Source organism: Podarcis vaucheri (genome assembly GCF_965113315.1).
Source record: "Podarcis vaucheri genome assembly, chromosome: 17".
Taxonomy (NCBI): domain Eukaryota; kingdom Metazoa; phylum Chordata; class Lepidosauria; order Squamata; family Lacertidae; genus Podarcis; species Podarcis vaucheri.
Genome location: NC_138755.1, coordinates 6,983,646 through 6,999,101, shown reverse-complemented (window position 1 = coordinate 6,999,101; position 15,456 = coordinate 6,983,646). Strand labels below are relative to the sequence as shown.

Genomic DNA, 15,456 nt, shown 5'->3' with positions numbered 1-15,456 from the left:
TACTTCCGGGTCGCTGCAGAGCGCAACCCAAAAATGCTTAACCCAAAGCTACTTCAACCCAGGTATGACTGTATTCTTGCACTATAATGATAGCCTAGAGGGGATCACATCAGTATTTTACCTTTATTCTGAACTGATATTAGTGTTTTTGCTTTGCTTTTAGTTCTCTTTCAGGTATTGGTTCCAAGAACTTGGGCTAAAAAATAAAATATTCTGTCTGGTTCATGGTAAAGGTTGAGTTCTGCTTGCCTGCCTACACCTAAGTCAGCATCATTCATTGGAATAAATTATATTCTTGCTTTGAAAAGTTTCAAATAACTGTTTAGCATTTTGCAAAATTTGCAGGGCAAAATAATCGGTTTGCAGCATTCCTATCTCACTGTCATGTAGAGTAGGACAAGTGCTGTAGGCCACTATAGATGCTGCAGTTTTAGCTACAGGGCATTAAGTAGACGTTTTGAAACAGGAATATTTAAAGTTGTCTTGGACATTTTGTGGGGAGATGGAGTATAAATCAAACTTGGATCATACTCTTAATTGCTCCTCCCCTACCTTTGCAGGCATATTCTTAAAGAACCAATTTGCTGTGAGTACAGTCCAAGCATGGGCAGGGAGCGAATACCCTCAGCAGGAGGGCAGAAAACCAAGGCCAGTCATGATTCAGGATGTTTAGCAAACATGTTCTCCAGATCCTGGGAGATGACCTGGAGCCAACCAGAAGCAATGTTAGGAGAGAACAAGCAGCTTCCCTAGGCCTGGGAAAGAGAGAGGTGGTTTGTACAGGAAATTCCAGGACCTATGCATCATACGCGCTCAACATCTACAAGTAGCAGACTTCTTAAATTCCTGTTCATACATCCTGTGCACAGGCATGAAGCTGCTGACTGGAAGCAGGAGGAAGATAAAACTCATAACCAAAGAACATAGAGATCTTGTTGATGGTGGGAGCTGGTGCTGATGAGATTGACCTACAGATCCCAAAACATGGGAGCAAATGTGACGGGGAGACATTAAATAGAACTTGACACTCTTGATGAATGGGAGTGTAGTGTCTGTAAGGTAGTGCATTTGTATATAGTCAGAATACATGCCATGTTTTCTTGTGAACTGCCCTGAGATCTTTGGATGAAGGGTGGTACACAAATTTTAATAATAATAATAATAATAATAATAACAACAACAACAATAATAATAATACTGCATGTCTAGCTATAAATGTTTGGCAGCCAGAAATTTAGATTGAACAAAGGGAACGGAAGTTGAAAGACACTGCAGGTGAAAGCTAATCCTTCCCCTCTGCTTCTGCACTAAAGCCATTGTGCATGGGCTGGGCATAACTAGGACTGAATGTTCTACTCTGTGCTAAATAAATAAAAGGCAGCCCTATGCTCAGGAAGACTGAATTATGTGGCTTTGCATAATTTCATTTTGCAGGTGCTAGGAGCCCAGGAAGTGACATTTTTGTTTCTGACAAAAATGTGATATTGCTAGTGATATTGATGCAGTATTATAAGCTGGGAGTAAAATGATCAAGTATTTCCCCCCAACCCTCCTAAACTACAAGGTCTATACATAGATTGCACTCAGGTATTTGTGCCTGGCCATATTTAAAAAACACCAATAATGCACTGAATATGCATGATTCAATATCTCCATTTAATAAAGTAAATTTGTAATGTCTTATAGAGGGGAAATGAAAAACTCTGCCATTCTCCTTGCCCAACAGGCTACCGGAGAGATCCAGCTCTCTCGCAGACTCGTAGAATCAAAGAATTGTAGGGTTGGAATGTACCTTGCAGGTCATCTAGTTCCTGCATTGCAGGAATCTTGACTAAAACATCCAGGACAGAAGGCCATCCAGCCTCTGCTTAAAAGTCTCCAATGAAGGAGAGTTCACCACCTTCCGAGGGAGCCTGTTCTTGTTTCAGACTTCCTATCCTCACTAAGAGTTTTTCCTATGCTGTCCTAATGAAGGCAAAGTTAATGCTCCACTGAGAAACCCTGAATTCTTGTGTGAGAATGCAGGAAGTTTCATACCTCAGATCCTCATCTGTCCCTGTTCTTTCTTTAATCTAAGCCATTGCATTGCGTCTCTCCAAGTGTCATCACCAGTGAAGTTTCTGGTCCTTTTTTGCCAGGGGTGGCAGTGGCAGGGAAAGAAGGTATTTGTTTTTTGAGAGAAACTCACAATATTAGTTTGAGAATCCCTGTTTTAGCCCAATAGCATTTGACTTGTTCTGTGTGTTCTTTTCCAAGGCAGGATAGAATAGCAGTGAGAACCAGCCCACCTTTCTTTACAATGATTCTGGTTGTTTGCTTGATCTTCAGAACACCATGCAATTTGTCTGTATGTTTGATAGCTTCTCTTGGAGTCATGTCCATCTTTCAGCGTGACTGCCTCACGGCTTAGCAAGATAATTTAGCTGTGTAGACTGATAACCCTGTTTTGAGCTTTGCTATATTTTGCAGTCATCTCCACTAAGTGCTTGATTATGCTCCCAGTGTTTTAACAAAAATACCCATGCAAATGCTCTCCATTGTCATTTCTGTGCTCCTTCCCCACCCACATACATTGTGTAGCACAGAAGCTGCAAGGCCATCAGACAAATGGGAGAAGAATGCAGAGACTTAGGTAATTATTTCAAAAGCTCCCTGGAATTATTTGCAAGATGTTTGTGAGATGAGGGAAGAATAACAGGGCAGAGATCAGAACATTCCTCACAAGGATTTAGCTAGGCTAGAAACTTCAGAGAAGTGGGAGCAGGAGCAGCTAACTAAACACACATTTGACAGTAAATGACCCCTGGACGGTTAAGTCCAGTCAAAGGCAACTGGGGTGCGGCGCTCATCTTGCTTCAGGCCGAGGGAGCCAGTGTTTGCAGACAGCTTTCTGGGTCATGTGGCCAGCACACTTCTTAACCACTTCTGGCGCAATGGGACGCCGTGACGAGTGCCAGAGCACACGGAAATGCCGTTTATCTTCCTGCCACAGTGGTACTTATTTATCTACTTGCACTGGTGTGCTTTCAAGCTGCTAGGTTGGCAGAAGCTGGGACAGAGCAACAAGAGCCTACCCTGGATTCGAACCGCCGACCTTCCGATCAGCAAGCCCAAGAGGCTCAGCGGTTTAGACCATAGCGCAGTATTTGAGCTCATGTAGCTGAAGAGTATGAGCTTTAAGCGAAGAAATTCCCAAGTCTGTTCTTGCCCCTGCCATATTTCACTGCTCTCAGATCTTAACTGCAATATAGGAAGAACAATACTCTCATTTACACGTTTATTTCTTCATAAGGACTATGGAGAAAACATACAAAGTACTCTGAACACTTGACTGCTAATATAAGGTAAATGGTGTTGCTAATCAGTACAATGATGTTTCAAGTTGTCCCTGCACAATGTTTTGTATGTACTGGGGGGGAACTGTTTTGCTATTTATTTTTATGCTGTGAACCGCCCTGACATCATCAGACGAAGGGCAGTACTGTATACAAATTTAATAACAACTTTTTAAAAAGCTCAATTTCAATGGTTTCCTTTAAAAAAAAAAAGCTCAACAAGTTCGAGGTCTTCCTCAAAAAAGCTGCTCAACAACTTTCGGGGTGTCCTGATTTTTCCTTTCTGCGTCTAGGAGTCTTGGTTGACCACAAACTTGACATGAACCAACAGTGTGACGCGGCAGCTAAAAAAGCCAATGCAATTCTGGGCTGCATCAATAGGAGTATAGCATCTAGATCAAGGGAAGTAATAGTGCCACTGTATTTTGCTCTGGTCAGACCACACCTGGAGTACTGTGTCCAGTTCTGGGCACCACAATTCAAGAAGGACACTGACAAACTGGAACGTGTCCAGAGGAGGGCAACCAAAATGGTCAAAGGCCTGGAAACGATGCCTTATGAGGAACGGCTAAGGGAGCTGGGCATGTTTAGCCTGGAGAAGAGGAGGTTAAGTGGTGATATGATAGCCATGTTCAAATACATAAAAGGATGTCACATAGAGGAGGGAGAAAGGTTGTTTTCTGCTGCTCCAGAGAAGCGGACACGGAGCAATGGATCCAAACTACAAGAAAGAAGATTCCACCTAAACATTAGGAAGAACTTCCTGACAGTAAGAGCTGTTTGACAGTGGAATTTGCTGCCAAGGAATGTGGTGGAGTCTCCTCCTTTGGAGGTCTTTAAGCAGAGGCTTGACAACCATATGTCAGGAGTGCTCTGATGGTGTTTCCTGCTTGGCAGGGGGTTGGACTCGATGGCCCTTGTGGTCTCTTCCAACTCTATGATTCTATGAAATACGGCCACCCTACGCCCTGTCTGCATGAAGGCAGCCCGTCTCCCTCCGCTTCCGCAGCAACGACGCTAAGCAGCGCGCTCCTCACCAGGGAAGCGCCTGGCCAGAGCACCTTAGGGTAACAAGAAGTGCGCATGCGCCCCCGAGACCTCCAGCCCAAGTAAATCCCTTCACTTGGAGTCGCCAATAGAGAGGCGCGCGGGCCGGTGGGTGGGGTCCCGGCGAAGGGGGGCGGGGCGCCGCAAAGGGCGTGCCTGGAGGAGGAAGGCGAGCCAATGGGAGGCGGCGTCTCATGGAGCCTATTGGGAGCTGCGTCTCTGTCCGAGGGGCGCGAGCGGCGGGCGGGCGGGCCTTTCTTGGCTCCCTGAGGCAGAGGCAGCGGGAGGGGGGGCGCCGGTGTCGAGGAGCTCCCCTCCCCCAGGTCGCGAGGTAGGCGTGAGGTGGAGGAAAGTGCTCCCGGGGTGGGGTTTGGAGGGGGGGAAGTAGAGGACTCGGTTAAGGAAGGCAAACTCGGAAGCTAGGCGACCCTTCAGGAACGCCTTCTGAGCCCAAGTCCGTCGGTGTTTGTGCGAAGCCCGGCGGCCGGTGGAGCCTCCACGCCCAGGGGCAGTCTACCTTTGGGAGAGCTGGGGCAGGCGGAGGCCAACCGCGAGAGGCGCTGGCGCCGACAGCCGCTTTCCGCCTAGAGGCAGCTTGAAAAGAAAAGAAAAAGTAAGATACTACGCGGTGTTTGGAGGATCGGTAGACCAGTCCCCCCAAGTCGTGTGGCTGCTTCTGCGGCCCCTGACTTCCGCTGGCGCTTCTCTCTAGCGGCGTGATCTCTTCCCAGAGAGCTGACGAGTGCAATGTGCGAACTAGATGTTTTGACAAAATGCGGAGCCTTGGAAATGAACACGAGGATGGCACCTGCAGCGAGAGGAAGGATGGCTGTTGGGAAAAGAGTCGTGGGAATAATGTGGTGGAAGTTAGTTCCTCTAGCTTTCGTGTTGTTGAGTGGAGCTGATTTTAATATGCGTCGAAATTGTATTTCTTCTTCTATTCATTTACACAGTTTATTATGTTTTGTTTACTTAAGAGAGCTGTGATGCATGCGTTGGGGAAGATTGCGTGTGTGGCAGATTAATGCCAAATCAATGAGTACAGAGAGATCTTTCAATGTTCCTGTTGACCATGCTTATCTGCATGCTTACCAGAAGCTAGATGTAGACTCCTGATTTGAAACAAGACCTGCTGGTGATGGTGGCATTTTCATGCTTCTAGCTGGCTGCTTTGGGGAACCAAGTAATGAAGCAGGTTTGATCCAGCAAAGTTATTATGGGGCTGTTGAGGAGGTACTTGTGATGGAGGCAGCGAAAGGTTTAGATTCAGGGTGAGGGGTATCTGGAGGCCAGAGAGAGGCTATGAGACGAAAGAAGAAGAAAGCTTTGAAAAGGTGGCGGTGGATTCACTATTTATGAAGGCTTGTAAGAATCACCGGTGCATAATACATATTACATAGGGTGCACTGCACAGAATATTATGTGTACCTCAGAGCACTTATACATAATCTTAGTAATACCAATAATACCAGTGCAAGATAGCCTTAGACAATGCAGATTTTTCCCCCTCCCCGTTTCTGCATCCACATTTGCAGTATGAAGATAATACTGCACACTGTCTGGTGTGCTCATGGTAGAGATGAGATCTTTCCTGAGGACTTCCTGACTCACCTTCTTAGCCAGCATGCAAACCAGATCACTAAGTGTCATGGACAGGCTGGAAGCAGAGGAGCCTTGGGAGGCACCAGCTGAGGACCCCCCCCCCCCGAATAAGGCTCAGAGCCAGGGGACTGGGGGTGGGATGACAATGAGTGGTCAGAGGGAGAAGAGGGAGCAGACTGAAAAGAGGTGTCAGAAGCTGAAGAGGCAACAAGGTTTATTGAGTGGGGAGAGCCTGTGGCAGAGAGCAGTCCAGAATCAGATGCCGAAGCAGAGGCTGGAAGGGGGGGGGGCAAGAAGCAGAGATCATGCAGGCTACTGAAGAAGCCGGGGGTGTTTCCTCTCTTGATGCAACCAGCTCCCCTCCCTGCTGGTCTCACATTGCTTTGGAAGGACCCAGGGAAGGAGGAGGCTTAGGCAACTGTGGGAAGGCGGGGGCCTTCAGTCCTTGCAGCTGCCTCATAAGGGGCAAGATCTACCAGGACAGCTTGCTGTTCTCACTAGCCTGGCCTCCCGAGCTAATTGTGTTTCCTTGAATAACGAGTTGACTTCGCTGATGCCATGTGATTTATTGCTGACCTGCTCCTGACATCTGCCCCTGACAGTGCTGCAGGCAGAGGGCGATAGATGAAATGAAGAAAGTTTTTTTAAAAAATAAATTGTTGGTGTTCTTTACCTAAACAAGTTCACAAAGAAACTTATAACATGGTCTTAGCTAGTTTGTGCACTGTGGGATGATGCAGGATAGAGAAGCTGACCTTGGCAGTTAGAGGCAAAGTAAAAGTCTTAGAGAGAGTGGGGGTTGGGAGCTTCTGGATCCAGTGGACCGTCTAATGTAAACTGTGGTTATATTGTCTGCAAACGAGTCTCTGTAGATGGTTGGTTGAGAGGGAGATTTGAAACCAGAGGAAGCCTGCCTTTGACTATTTATTGGCGCTGTGTATTAAACCACAGAGCCTAGGACTTGCTGATCAGAAGGTCGACGGTTTGAATCCCTGCAACGGGGTGAGCTCCCGTTGTTCGGTCCCTGCTCCTGTCAACCTAGCAGTTCAAAAGCACGTCAATGGAAGTAGATAAATAGGTACCGCTCCGGCGGGAAGGTAAACAGGGTTTCTGTGCACTACTCTGGTTCACCAGAAGCGGCTTAGTCATGCTGGCCACATGACCCGGAAGCTGTCTGTGGACAAATGCCGGCTCCCTCGGCCAATAAAGCGAGATGAGCACCACAACCCCGGAGTCAGTCACGACTGGACCTGATGGTCAGGGGTCCCTTTACCTTTATATCCCACCCTTTGCTATGCAGTGCCTGGGTGGGTTACATGCATATAATATCTTCCACCCCAAAGCCTTTACTGAAGTGAGGCACACCTTTGGAGGGGAAGCGATTCCACAATCTGAGGACCACCACAGAAAAAGCCCTCCTGTGCATTGTCGCTTCACATGGTGGTGGAAATTCCAGTGTATTTCAACACATATTTGGTGCCCAATATGAGAGCACTGATTACTTACATTAGTGTTGATAAACCAATGAATCAGGAAGCCCTTGATTCAAATCTATCTTCTAGCATGAACTTACTCAGTGATCTATAGCAAGCACATCTCTCAGACAACCTCATTTTCCCATCTGCAGTACAGAGATAGTAGTGCTGACTTGCCTTGCAAGGTTATTGGGATTGCAACAAGATAATGTGAAGACTTGAACATTATAAAAACATTAACTCAATGCTAGTTAGCATTATGGAAAGAAGGCAATTACTGGGCTGCATAGAGATTTGTGCAGGGAGTTAGTGGACAGTTTCTGGGGGTGGGGAGTTCTAGGAAGATCATAGGATTTATAAACGTGTTCAAACCAGTATAGGTTGAATTGTGCTGTGAAAGGGGTAATACAGGATGTTTCTACCAGCTGACATAATGTGGTTTTCGTTGGAAGAAATGATCTGTGCAGATTGGAAGAACCCTTGTGGGTCTTTCTAGGATTACTGTATGTATATGAGAAGAAACTAGAGGGATGTGAAATGAATTGAGAAACATTACTGTGGGACAGGTATTACCCAAGGAAAGGAAATGATATGGTGGGCTGGACTCACTTGTCTTCTATATCAGGTCTTTAAGATTGTAATTTTTATTGCTTATGAAGGGGCTTGGCCAGCATAGTGTGATCTGATCTATAACTTGTGGAGGTGTTTATAGTTTTTGGTATCCTGGCAAGTGTTTGTTTTTCCACCTGGCCTTCTCCCTTGCCAAATGCTTTGCTCATGGGATTATAATATTTGCTGTGGTGTAATTTTGTATTCTTTGGTTATCATGGAAGAGCACATCAGTTAAAATCTTAGCTTTAATTCTTTTGTTTTCATTGCCAAAGTATGAGCTAGCCAACTGCCTGACTGCTTGGGTTTATGCAATGGGTTTATCATATAATAATACAAGTATTGTAATAGGAAAACATAGAAGGTAGTTTCTTAGTGTATTGCAGGTTTGACAGTTTAATGGGAGCCTAATAAAAAGAAGGGTCTAGGATGTAAAGTCTCTTGCTTATTATTCAAATGCCTTTCATAGATGCACAGTTCAACTAATCAGGGTTCTGAAGAGAACACTGTTGCACATATTGTTTTTGTTTCTCTAAGACTAAGCAATAAGGTAACTGTGGATGGATTCCTGTTTGTTTTGTCGTGCTTGTTCTGTCCATTCTTGTTCAGACTGAAATCACTTCTTATTTTATACATCATCCCTTCCCCCAAAAGTAAAGAGAACTTAATTTGCCCATGGGCCACAGATCTGAGTCAGCAAGGATGGCAGCCTGGATCTCAATCTCCTTTTTTGTTTAACTATTCTCCCAAGTGATTAGTCCTGTATTATTTAGTACAGCAGATGTGCAGATACTGAATGTGGTCTGTTAACTTTAGTACTTTGTAGCAAACTCTTTCCCATTCCTTCTAATTGTGGTGAAGAAGTTCTGAAGTTCAGGCCTTACTTCAAATGCAGCTGTGATACTTCGTTAAATGGAAGATGCATATAGTGTATTTCTCTTGGAGTAGAAATGAGCACATGGTGTATCTCTCAGCACTGTACTATTGTACTGGATAGAGTGTGTTGGCTTTAATATTGGAGGCTTAGCTACAAGTTGCTGCACAATTATAAGACTTGCAAATGGCAGACAACATATATTAATGATTATTATTCATTAGTTTTATATCCATCTCCAATGGACACAAGGCAATGTACACTAGCTCCCAAAAAATCTGAGGGGTGGGATAGACTGAGAGACTGACCAGCCTATGCCACCCAGTGGACTTCATGGCAGATCTTTGCTCCAGTCCTAACACCTATAACCACATCCTTCCCACACATAAGGATAAATAAAATATGCTGAATAAGAAGTGCTGCCAAAATACATGCCGATTCCTTGCTTTTCATTCCTTTGAGGAAAGGGTGGAGGCAACACTTATCCTCAAGCTTTGCTCAGAAATTGACACTGGGATGCAAGATCAGTACCTGAGACAACCCAGAGAGTTGGTAGATTATGTCAGATTTGAACTGAGGTTTTTCAAAGTCCAGGTTCAGGCATTTTTATCTGCTAGACAATGCTGACTCTTACTGCCCATAATACTTGGTTTGGAGCATAGGGTGCTGCATGGAAATAAACTTGTTAGCTTTAAAGGAAAACCATTTGCTTATTTTTGCCGTTAATAGAATGTTTGTGCACGTGTGCCTCTGAAACCTGGCTTCCAGTTCCCTTTAAAATGAAACTCTTGGAATTGAAAGATAGGTTCCAAGAGATAGAAGTTTAAAAAATCAATTCTGCATTGTTCTGCACCCTTCCTTTGGCTTGGCATTCCTTTCCATTTACCTCAGAAAATCTGGCCACACATGCAGTGTTAGAAACTCAGATATATAAGGTAATTGCCAAATGGCACCTTAAACCTAGGTTATGGTTACCACAACAGAATGTCTAGGTGCCATTTCCCCCTGGGTGAGATTTATTATTGTTGTTGTTATTATTATACATTTTATTTCTATACTACTTTATATTTTAAATGAAAAAAATTCAAAGTGCTTTACAACACATTAAAACATCAAATAAAGCAATCCAGAATAAAACAAATTCAAGCTTCAAGGAAAATATTTCACATCCTTCTCTAAGTGGCATTTTGCCTCCCCCATATTTATTTACCTATTTAATTTAGCTCATGGCATAGTAGAGGTACTCTAGGAAGCCGGTGTGGTGTAGTGGTTAGAGTATTGATCTAGGACCTGGAAGATCAGGGTTCAAATCCCCACTCAGTCATGAAACTAACTGGGTGGCCTTGGGCCAGACACAGCCTCTTAACCTCCCTCACAGGGTTGTTGTAGGGATTAACTGAGTAATGGGGTGAACCATGTACTCATTGGAGAAAAAGGTGGGATATAAATGCAATAAATAAGCTCTTCTGCTTACCTACTTAAGAAACCGGGGGGGGGGGGGGCAGCCAGATTGAGATGTCAGTCATCAGCCTGGCATCCACAGATCTCCATGGGGTCACAATTGGACCTGCCCCAGTTGCAAAGTGCACCTGGCTAATTTCAAACACTGCACACATGTACTTCTCAAGTTAACTTTGACTTGGGGTCGTCCTCCCCAGCCCGTGTGTGTGTGTGTTAAAAAATGTTAGGATAAAACATACCAAATTCAGATAAAGAAACCTAAACTGCAGAACCAGTATAATTTGTAGAGATATATTTATTTTTAATTACTATAATAGGAATGCTCAAGGAGAGGAAAAAGCAGCATGTCCTTTGATCAAGTATGTGTCCTACATGAACTTGAGATGAACTCCTTAAACAACATACACATAGATTTCAGTAACAGGGATATAAATATATATTCCGTATAATTTGTGATGCTGAAGTGAATCAACCTCCTCTTTTTCAGAAGCCAAATAGTAGGTCTGATTTTATTTATTTTTTTATTTTAAATACCAGGAGTAGAGAGGAACAGCTGGGTGGCGGGACAGAATTCTGCTCTTCCTACTTGTTCTGCATAAACAACCAGCAAGAAATTGCATTCCTAGACTGGAATTTTACTGCTGCGTAGTATAACTGCCAGGAAGACCTGGCTGGTATTATGATCCTTTGGTCTCTATTGAAAGAAATGAGACCTCTGGTTTGACCAGATGTTTGAGTTAATGCTTGCTGCACCTACTTTGGTATGAAAGAACACTTCATTGTACATGAAGCAGGAAAGTGTGTTTTCATTTGGGATCACTAGTGCTTTGGAATCAACACAGTCTTAGATTTAGAGATGGGGAAATATTTCCTAATGTTGACCATGCCAGTTGTTTGTGAAGAAAAGAATAGTTCTTTCAGGAATGGCTTCAACCCAGTGGGTTGAACTGAATGATGCATGAGGTTCCATTATAGTTCTTGGATGAGACTCCTATATAATGCATCCCTCCCTACCAGCTAGAACAGTGAGAAGATGAACTGAATAACACTTGGCTCCTGTGCCCATTTCTGCCTTATGTGATGATTTGTAATGTGCCTGCTTTCTCATGTGCTGGTGGGTAACTTCACTATCACCCATGAAGTGTGGTGAGACAGTTGCCTCAGGTTGGCAGCCTCTGGGCAGCTGGGACGGGTGGTACCACCACTTACACCACCTTATGAGACATGGGTGGCACTGTGGTCTAAACCACTGAGCTTCTGGGCTTGTGGATCTAAAAGTCGGAGGTTTGAATCCATGTGGCAATGGTGAGCTCCTGTTGCTCTGTCCCAGCTTCTGCCACCCTAGGAGTTCGAAAGCACACTGGTGCAAGTAGATAAATAGGTACCGCTGTGGCGGGAAGGTAAACAGTGTTTCCATGCACTCTGGCTACTGTCATGGTGTCCCATTGTGCCAGAAGCGATTTAGTCATGCTGGCCACATGACCCAGGAAGCTGTCTGTGGACAAATGCCAGCTCCTTTGGCCTGAAGCAAGATGAGTGCCGCACCCCATAGTCACTTTTGACTGGACTAAACCATCCAGTGGTCCTTTACTGCTGCTACAACAATGCTGCCCCTCCCAGCTGCAGGGGCATCATTTTCAGTTTTGCCTGGAGTGGCAAAAGACCCTGGGCCAGCCCTGCTGTCACCTGTGCTTTAGAGCTGCTAGGAAGGATTGTTGTTTGGGTACTAGTGTATGTGGATTCTGGAAAAATTAAACAATCTGTGGATACTCCACATTATCCTTTTGCTTGAGCTGCCTTTCCTCTACAGCAAACTGACTGTAACCCTGTTTCTCTGTTTTAGACTTCATGTATTTGGAAGCTCTTCCTGATATTATCAAAAGGGAAGTGGTGTAGGGGTGTGAATCATTCACTATATATATTGCATTGTATTACACACTCTGTGTTCCTGAGAGTATTCGTTGCTGAAGACTACGCTTCCTGAAAGTGTTTTAGGTGTCCTTAATGAGGTCTCTATTTCCTCCCACCTAGGGACTTGGAAGAATTGGCAGAATGCCACTGTGCCATTGTGCAGTGAAGCACAGTGAATCAGACATGGAGGGGTGTCGTTTTTCACCTTCTGGAGGGCTGAGGGTATATCTTCACTGGAAGGGTGAGCAGGAGGAACAGTACCAGACTTATATGCAAGGGACTCCTTGTGCTGAAGAGATCTGCATCGATATTGCACAGAAGATTGGTAAGTGGCCCATAGAGAGATGTGGGAAACATGTAGCCCTTCTTGGAGAAGTGCCTTATCGCCCATATTGTTCAATATCTATAGAAAACCATTGGAATATGACATCCAGAGGCTTGGGCTGCAGTGGAGCCTTGCAATTGGATTTGTATGGAGTTGTACTCCCCCTGAAGGAGCAAGTTCACTGTCTGAGAGCCCTCCTGGACTCAACATTTTACATGGAGGTATATGTGGTGGCAGTGGTGGCTTCTGCTAGCTTAGGGTTGTAGCTGGTGTACCAGTCCTAACTAGAGAAGGCAGACCTTGCCTTGGTGACATCCAGACAAGACTACTGTAATGATATATAGGCACTGGACTCTATGTGGGCAGCCTTTAAAGATGGCTTGATAGAAAATGCAGCCACTCGGATGCCAGTGGGGGCAAGGCTGTGGGAACATGTGACATCATTCTTGTACTGGATGCACTGGTTGCTGGTGTATTTCTGAGCCCATTTAAGTGCTGCTGTTGATCATTGAAGCCCTAAATGACCAAGTTGTTACAGCAGCTTCCATCACCTGTATGAACTTGCCTATGCTTTAAGAAAACTCCAGGGACCTTGCTAATGTGTTCATCGGTGAGACTAAATAGGTGGGCAGGCATGAGATATGGCCTCCTTGGTGTTGGCCTCATGTCTGTGAAACTCCCCTCCTGACCAAGTCGAGATTTCCTATTGCAACTGAAATCTCCACAGCACCACCTGCTTGAGCGGGAGAGCAAGGGCAGCCTTCTTGACTGACCACAAATGCTGGTACAGTGGTGCCCCGCAAGACGAATGCCTCGCTAGACGAAAGAGTTTTCCATTTTGGAGGTGCTTCGCAAGATGAATCTCCTATGGGCTTGCTTCGCAAAACGAAAATGTCTTGCGAGTTCCTGCGGGTTTTTCCCCCTCCCCCCTTTTTCTAAGCCGCTAAGCCGCGTATCAGCTGATCCGATAAGCTGATAAGCCGCTAAAAGCTGCTAATAGCGCTAATCCTCTAATCCGTCAATGGGCTTGCTTTGCAAGACAAAAAAAACGCTAGACGAAGAGAATCACAGAATGGATTCTTTTCGTCTTGGGAGGCACCACTGTAAGCTGTTACCAACTATTGAGTTTCTGGCATTCCCTTTCAGTCTTGCTCCCCAGGAAGCCTTTTCATGTTCTGAGACTTTCAATTGTGGAACAGTTTGCATACATAACAAACAAGCTGCTCTTTTACCACAAGCTTAGTCCTTCTGTGGTAGCAAAACCCCCACCCCCACCCCGTTTCTGAAGGCTGTAGCAGCTGATTTTTCAGCCCACCCATTGCTACCTCTCCTTCAAAGCTCCTTTTAATGAGGAGCATTTTCAGCTCTGCTTTTGGATCCTGGTGAATAGGAGAGGGGTGCACTGCTGTCACTCCCCTTCTTCCTTCTCTTCCAGGCAATCATCTCCCCTACCCCCGTTTGCCACCTGATAGAGCATCTAGTTCAATTTTAGGGAGCAAGAGAGAGAGGTTTGCAACATGGCTGAGGTGGGAAGGGAATCAGGGAAGAGTGGAGGGGGTGCATTGTTGTCCTCCTGTTTTAGGGCATTCCTTTCTTGCTTCCGTAATGCTGGAAGGTTGCTTTGGTGAGGTTTGGGACCTCCTTTCTTCCCCCAACCCCCATTATTTAGGAGGAATGCTCCTAGAACTATATTTCTACTGCCCCTCCCTCCTCTTCTCACAGCCCTTCTCCCAAATAATCTACTTTCCCATCACTATTCCGCAGTAGTTTCACATCTCTCCCTCCCTCCCTCTCTCTCAAATTTCTTTCAAGTTCAGCATCATGGTAGAACAAGTCAAACTGCTGGAATCTCCCCATTTAATTCTGCCTTCACATCCAGCACTTCCTTTCTCAGTAATTCTGCCAGTAGGTTAATAACTTTGGTTCTGATGTCTCCTCCTTCCTCTGGAATGACTCTGAGTCTTAAGCAGAACTCATTTTTTCTCAGCTCCATTAATGCTGAATTATCCAAACATTTTTCCATCTCTCTATTTATCACTTCATTTTTTGTTTCTAAGGTCTCAACTTTATCATTTAATTGGCCAACTTCCCCAGTCAATTGTGTATAGGATGCCTCTATTTTATTGACTGATCCTTCTAATCTTCTCAATTTTCTAATTCTTCTTCTAAAGTCTCTATTGATCTCTTAAGAGACTTTGTTTGCTCTGTCGTCATCTGCATAAGAATATCCACAGTGAGCAGGGACCCTGAAGATCTCATTCTCTCCCCCCCACTTCTCTTTCTTCTTTTCCTTTTCTTGTAAGCAGCATTCTGAATGTTGAAGTTTTTCTTGCTTCACTTTATTAGAATTTCTGTCTCTAAACAGCTTCTATCCTTTCAGCAATTTAACCTTGTTTTGGCAACAACATGAGATAGGGCAAATTCCATCCTCAGGAATACAGTGTTAGCTGGCAAAGTAGCTTTCAATTACTTAAAACACTTTAGTCAAAGAGTAAGAAAAAATAAAAAGCTTCGCATATGTCCCTTGTCCATTTAAAACTTTCTCATTTCACACCATAAATCCAGCTTTTTGTCACTTTTATGATGGCGTGAACAGTAACTTGCTTGCCTTCTCCTTCTTTATTACAGAAAGCAGTTCACTCACCAGGTGTTGGTTTTTGCTTTTTGCTAACAGACTCAGAAACTCTTTTAGGTTGTAAATTATCTCATTCCGAAGGCAATTAAGAAAGGGAGGTAATCTTGGTGCCCATAATAGGACTGCAGTGTAGTTTGAGCAAGTTGACAATTCTCAGCTTCCAGTCACTCAACTCACAGGGC

At 44.7% G+C, this 15,456-nt stretch overlaps 1 protein-coding gene across 3 annotated transcripts in view; it reads left to right on the top strand.

Annotated features, from left to right (window-relative positions):
* The first annotated feature begins 4,589 nt into the window (after window positions 1-4,589).
* TYK2 (tyrosine kinase 2) overlaps window positions 4,590-15,456 on the top strand; it is a 53,458-nt gene continuing 42,591 nt past the window's right edge. The window contains exons 1-2 of one of the 3 annotated variants that reach the window (XM_082205383.1): window positions 4,590-4,713; window positions 12,435-12,639. In XM_082205383.1, coding sequence (XP_082061509.1) covers window positions 12,456-12,639 — 184 coding nt within the window. In that variant the 5' untranslated portion in view covers window positions 4,590-4,713; window positions 12,435-12,455. Of the gene's footprint in view, window positions 4,714-4,752; window positions 4,996-5,140; window positions 5,249-12,434; window positions 12,640-15,456 lie in introns of those variants that run through there. The other 2 variants (XM_082205384.1, XM_082205382.1) reach the window with 2 other exon arrangements.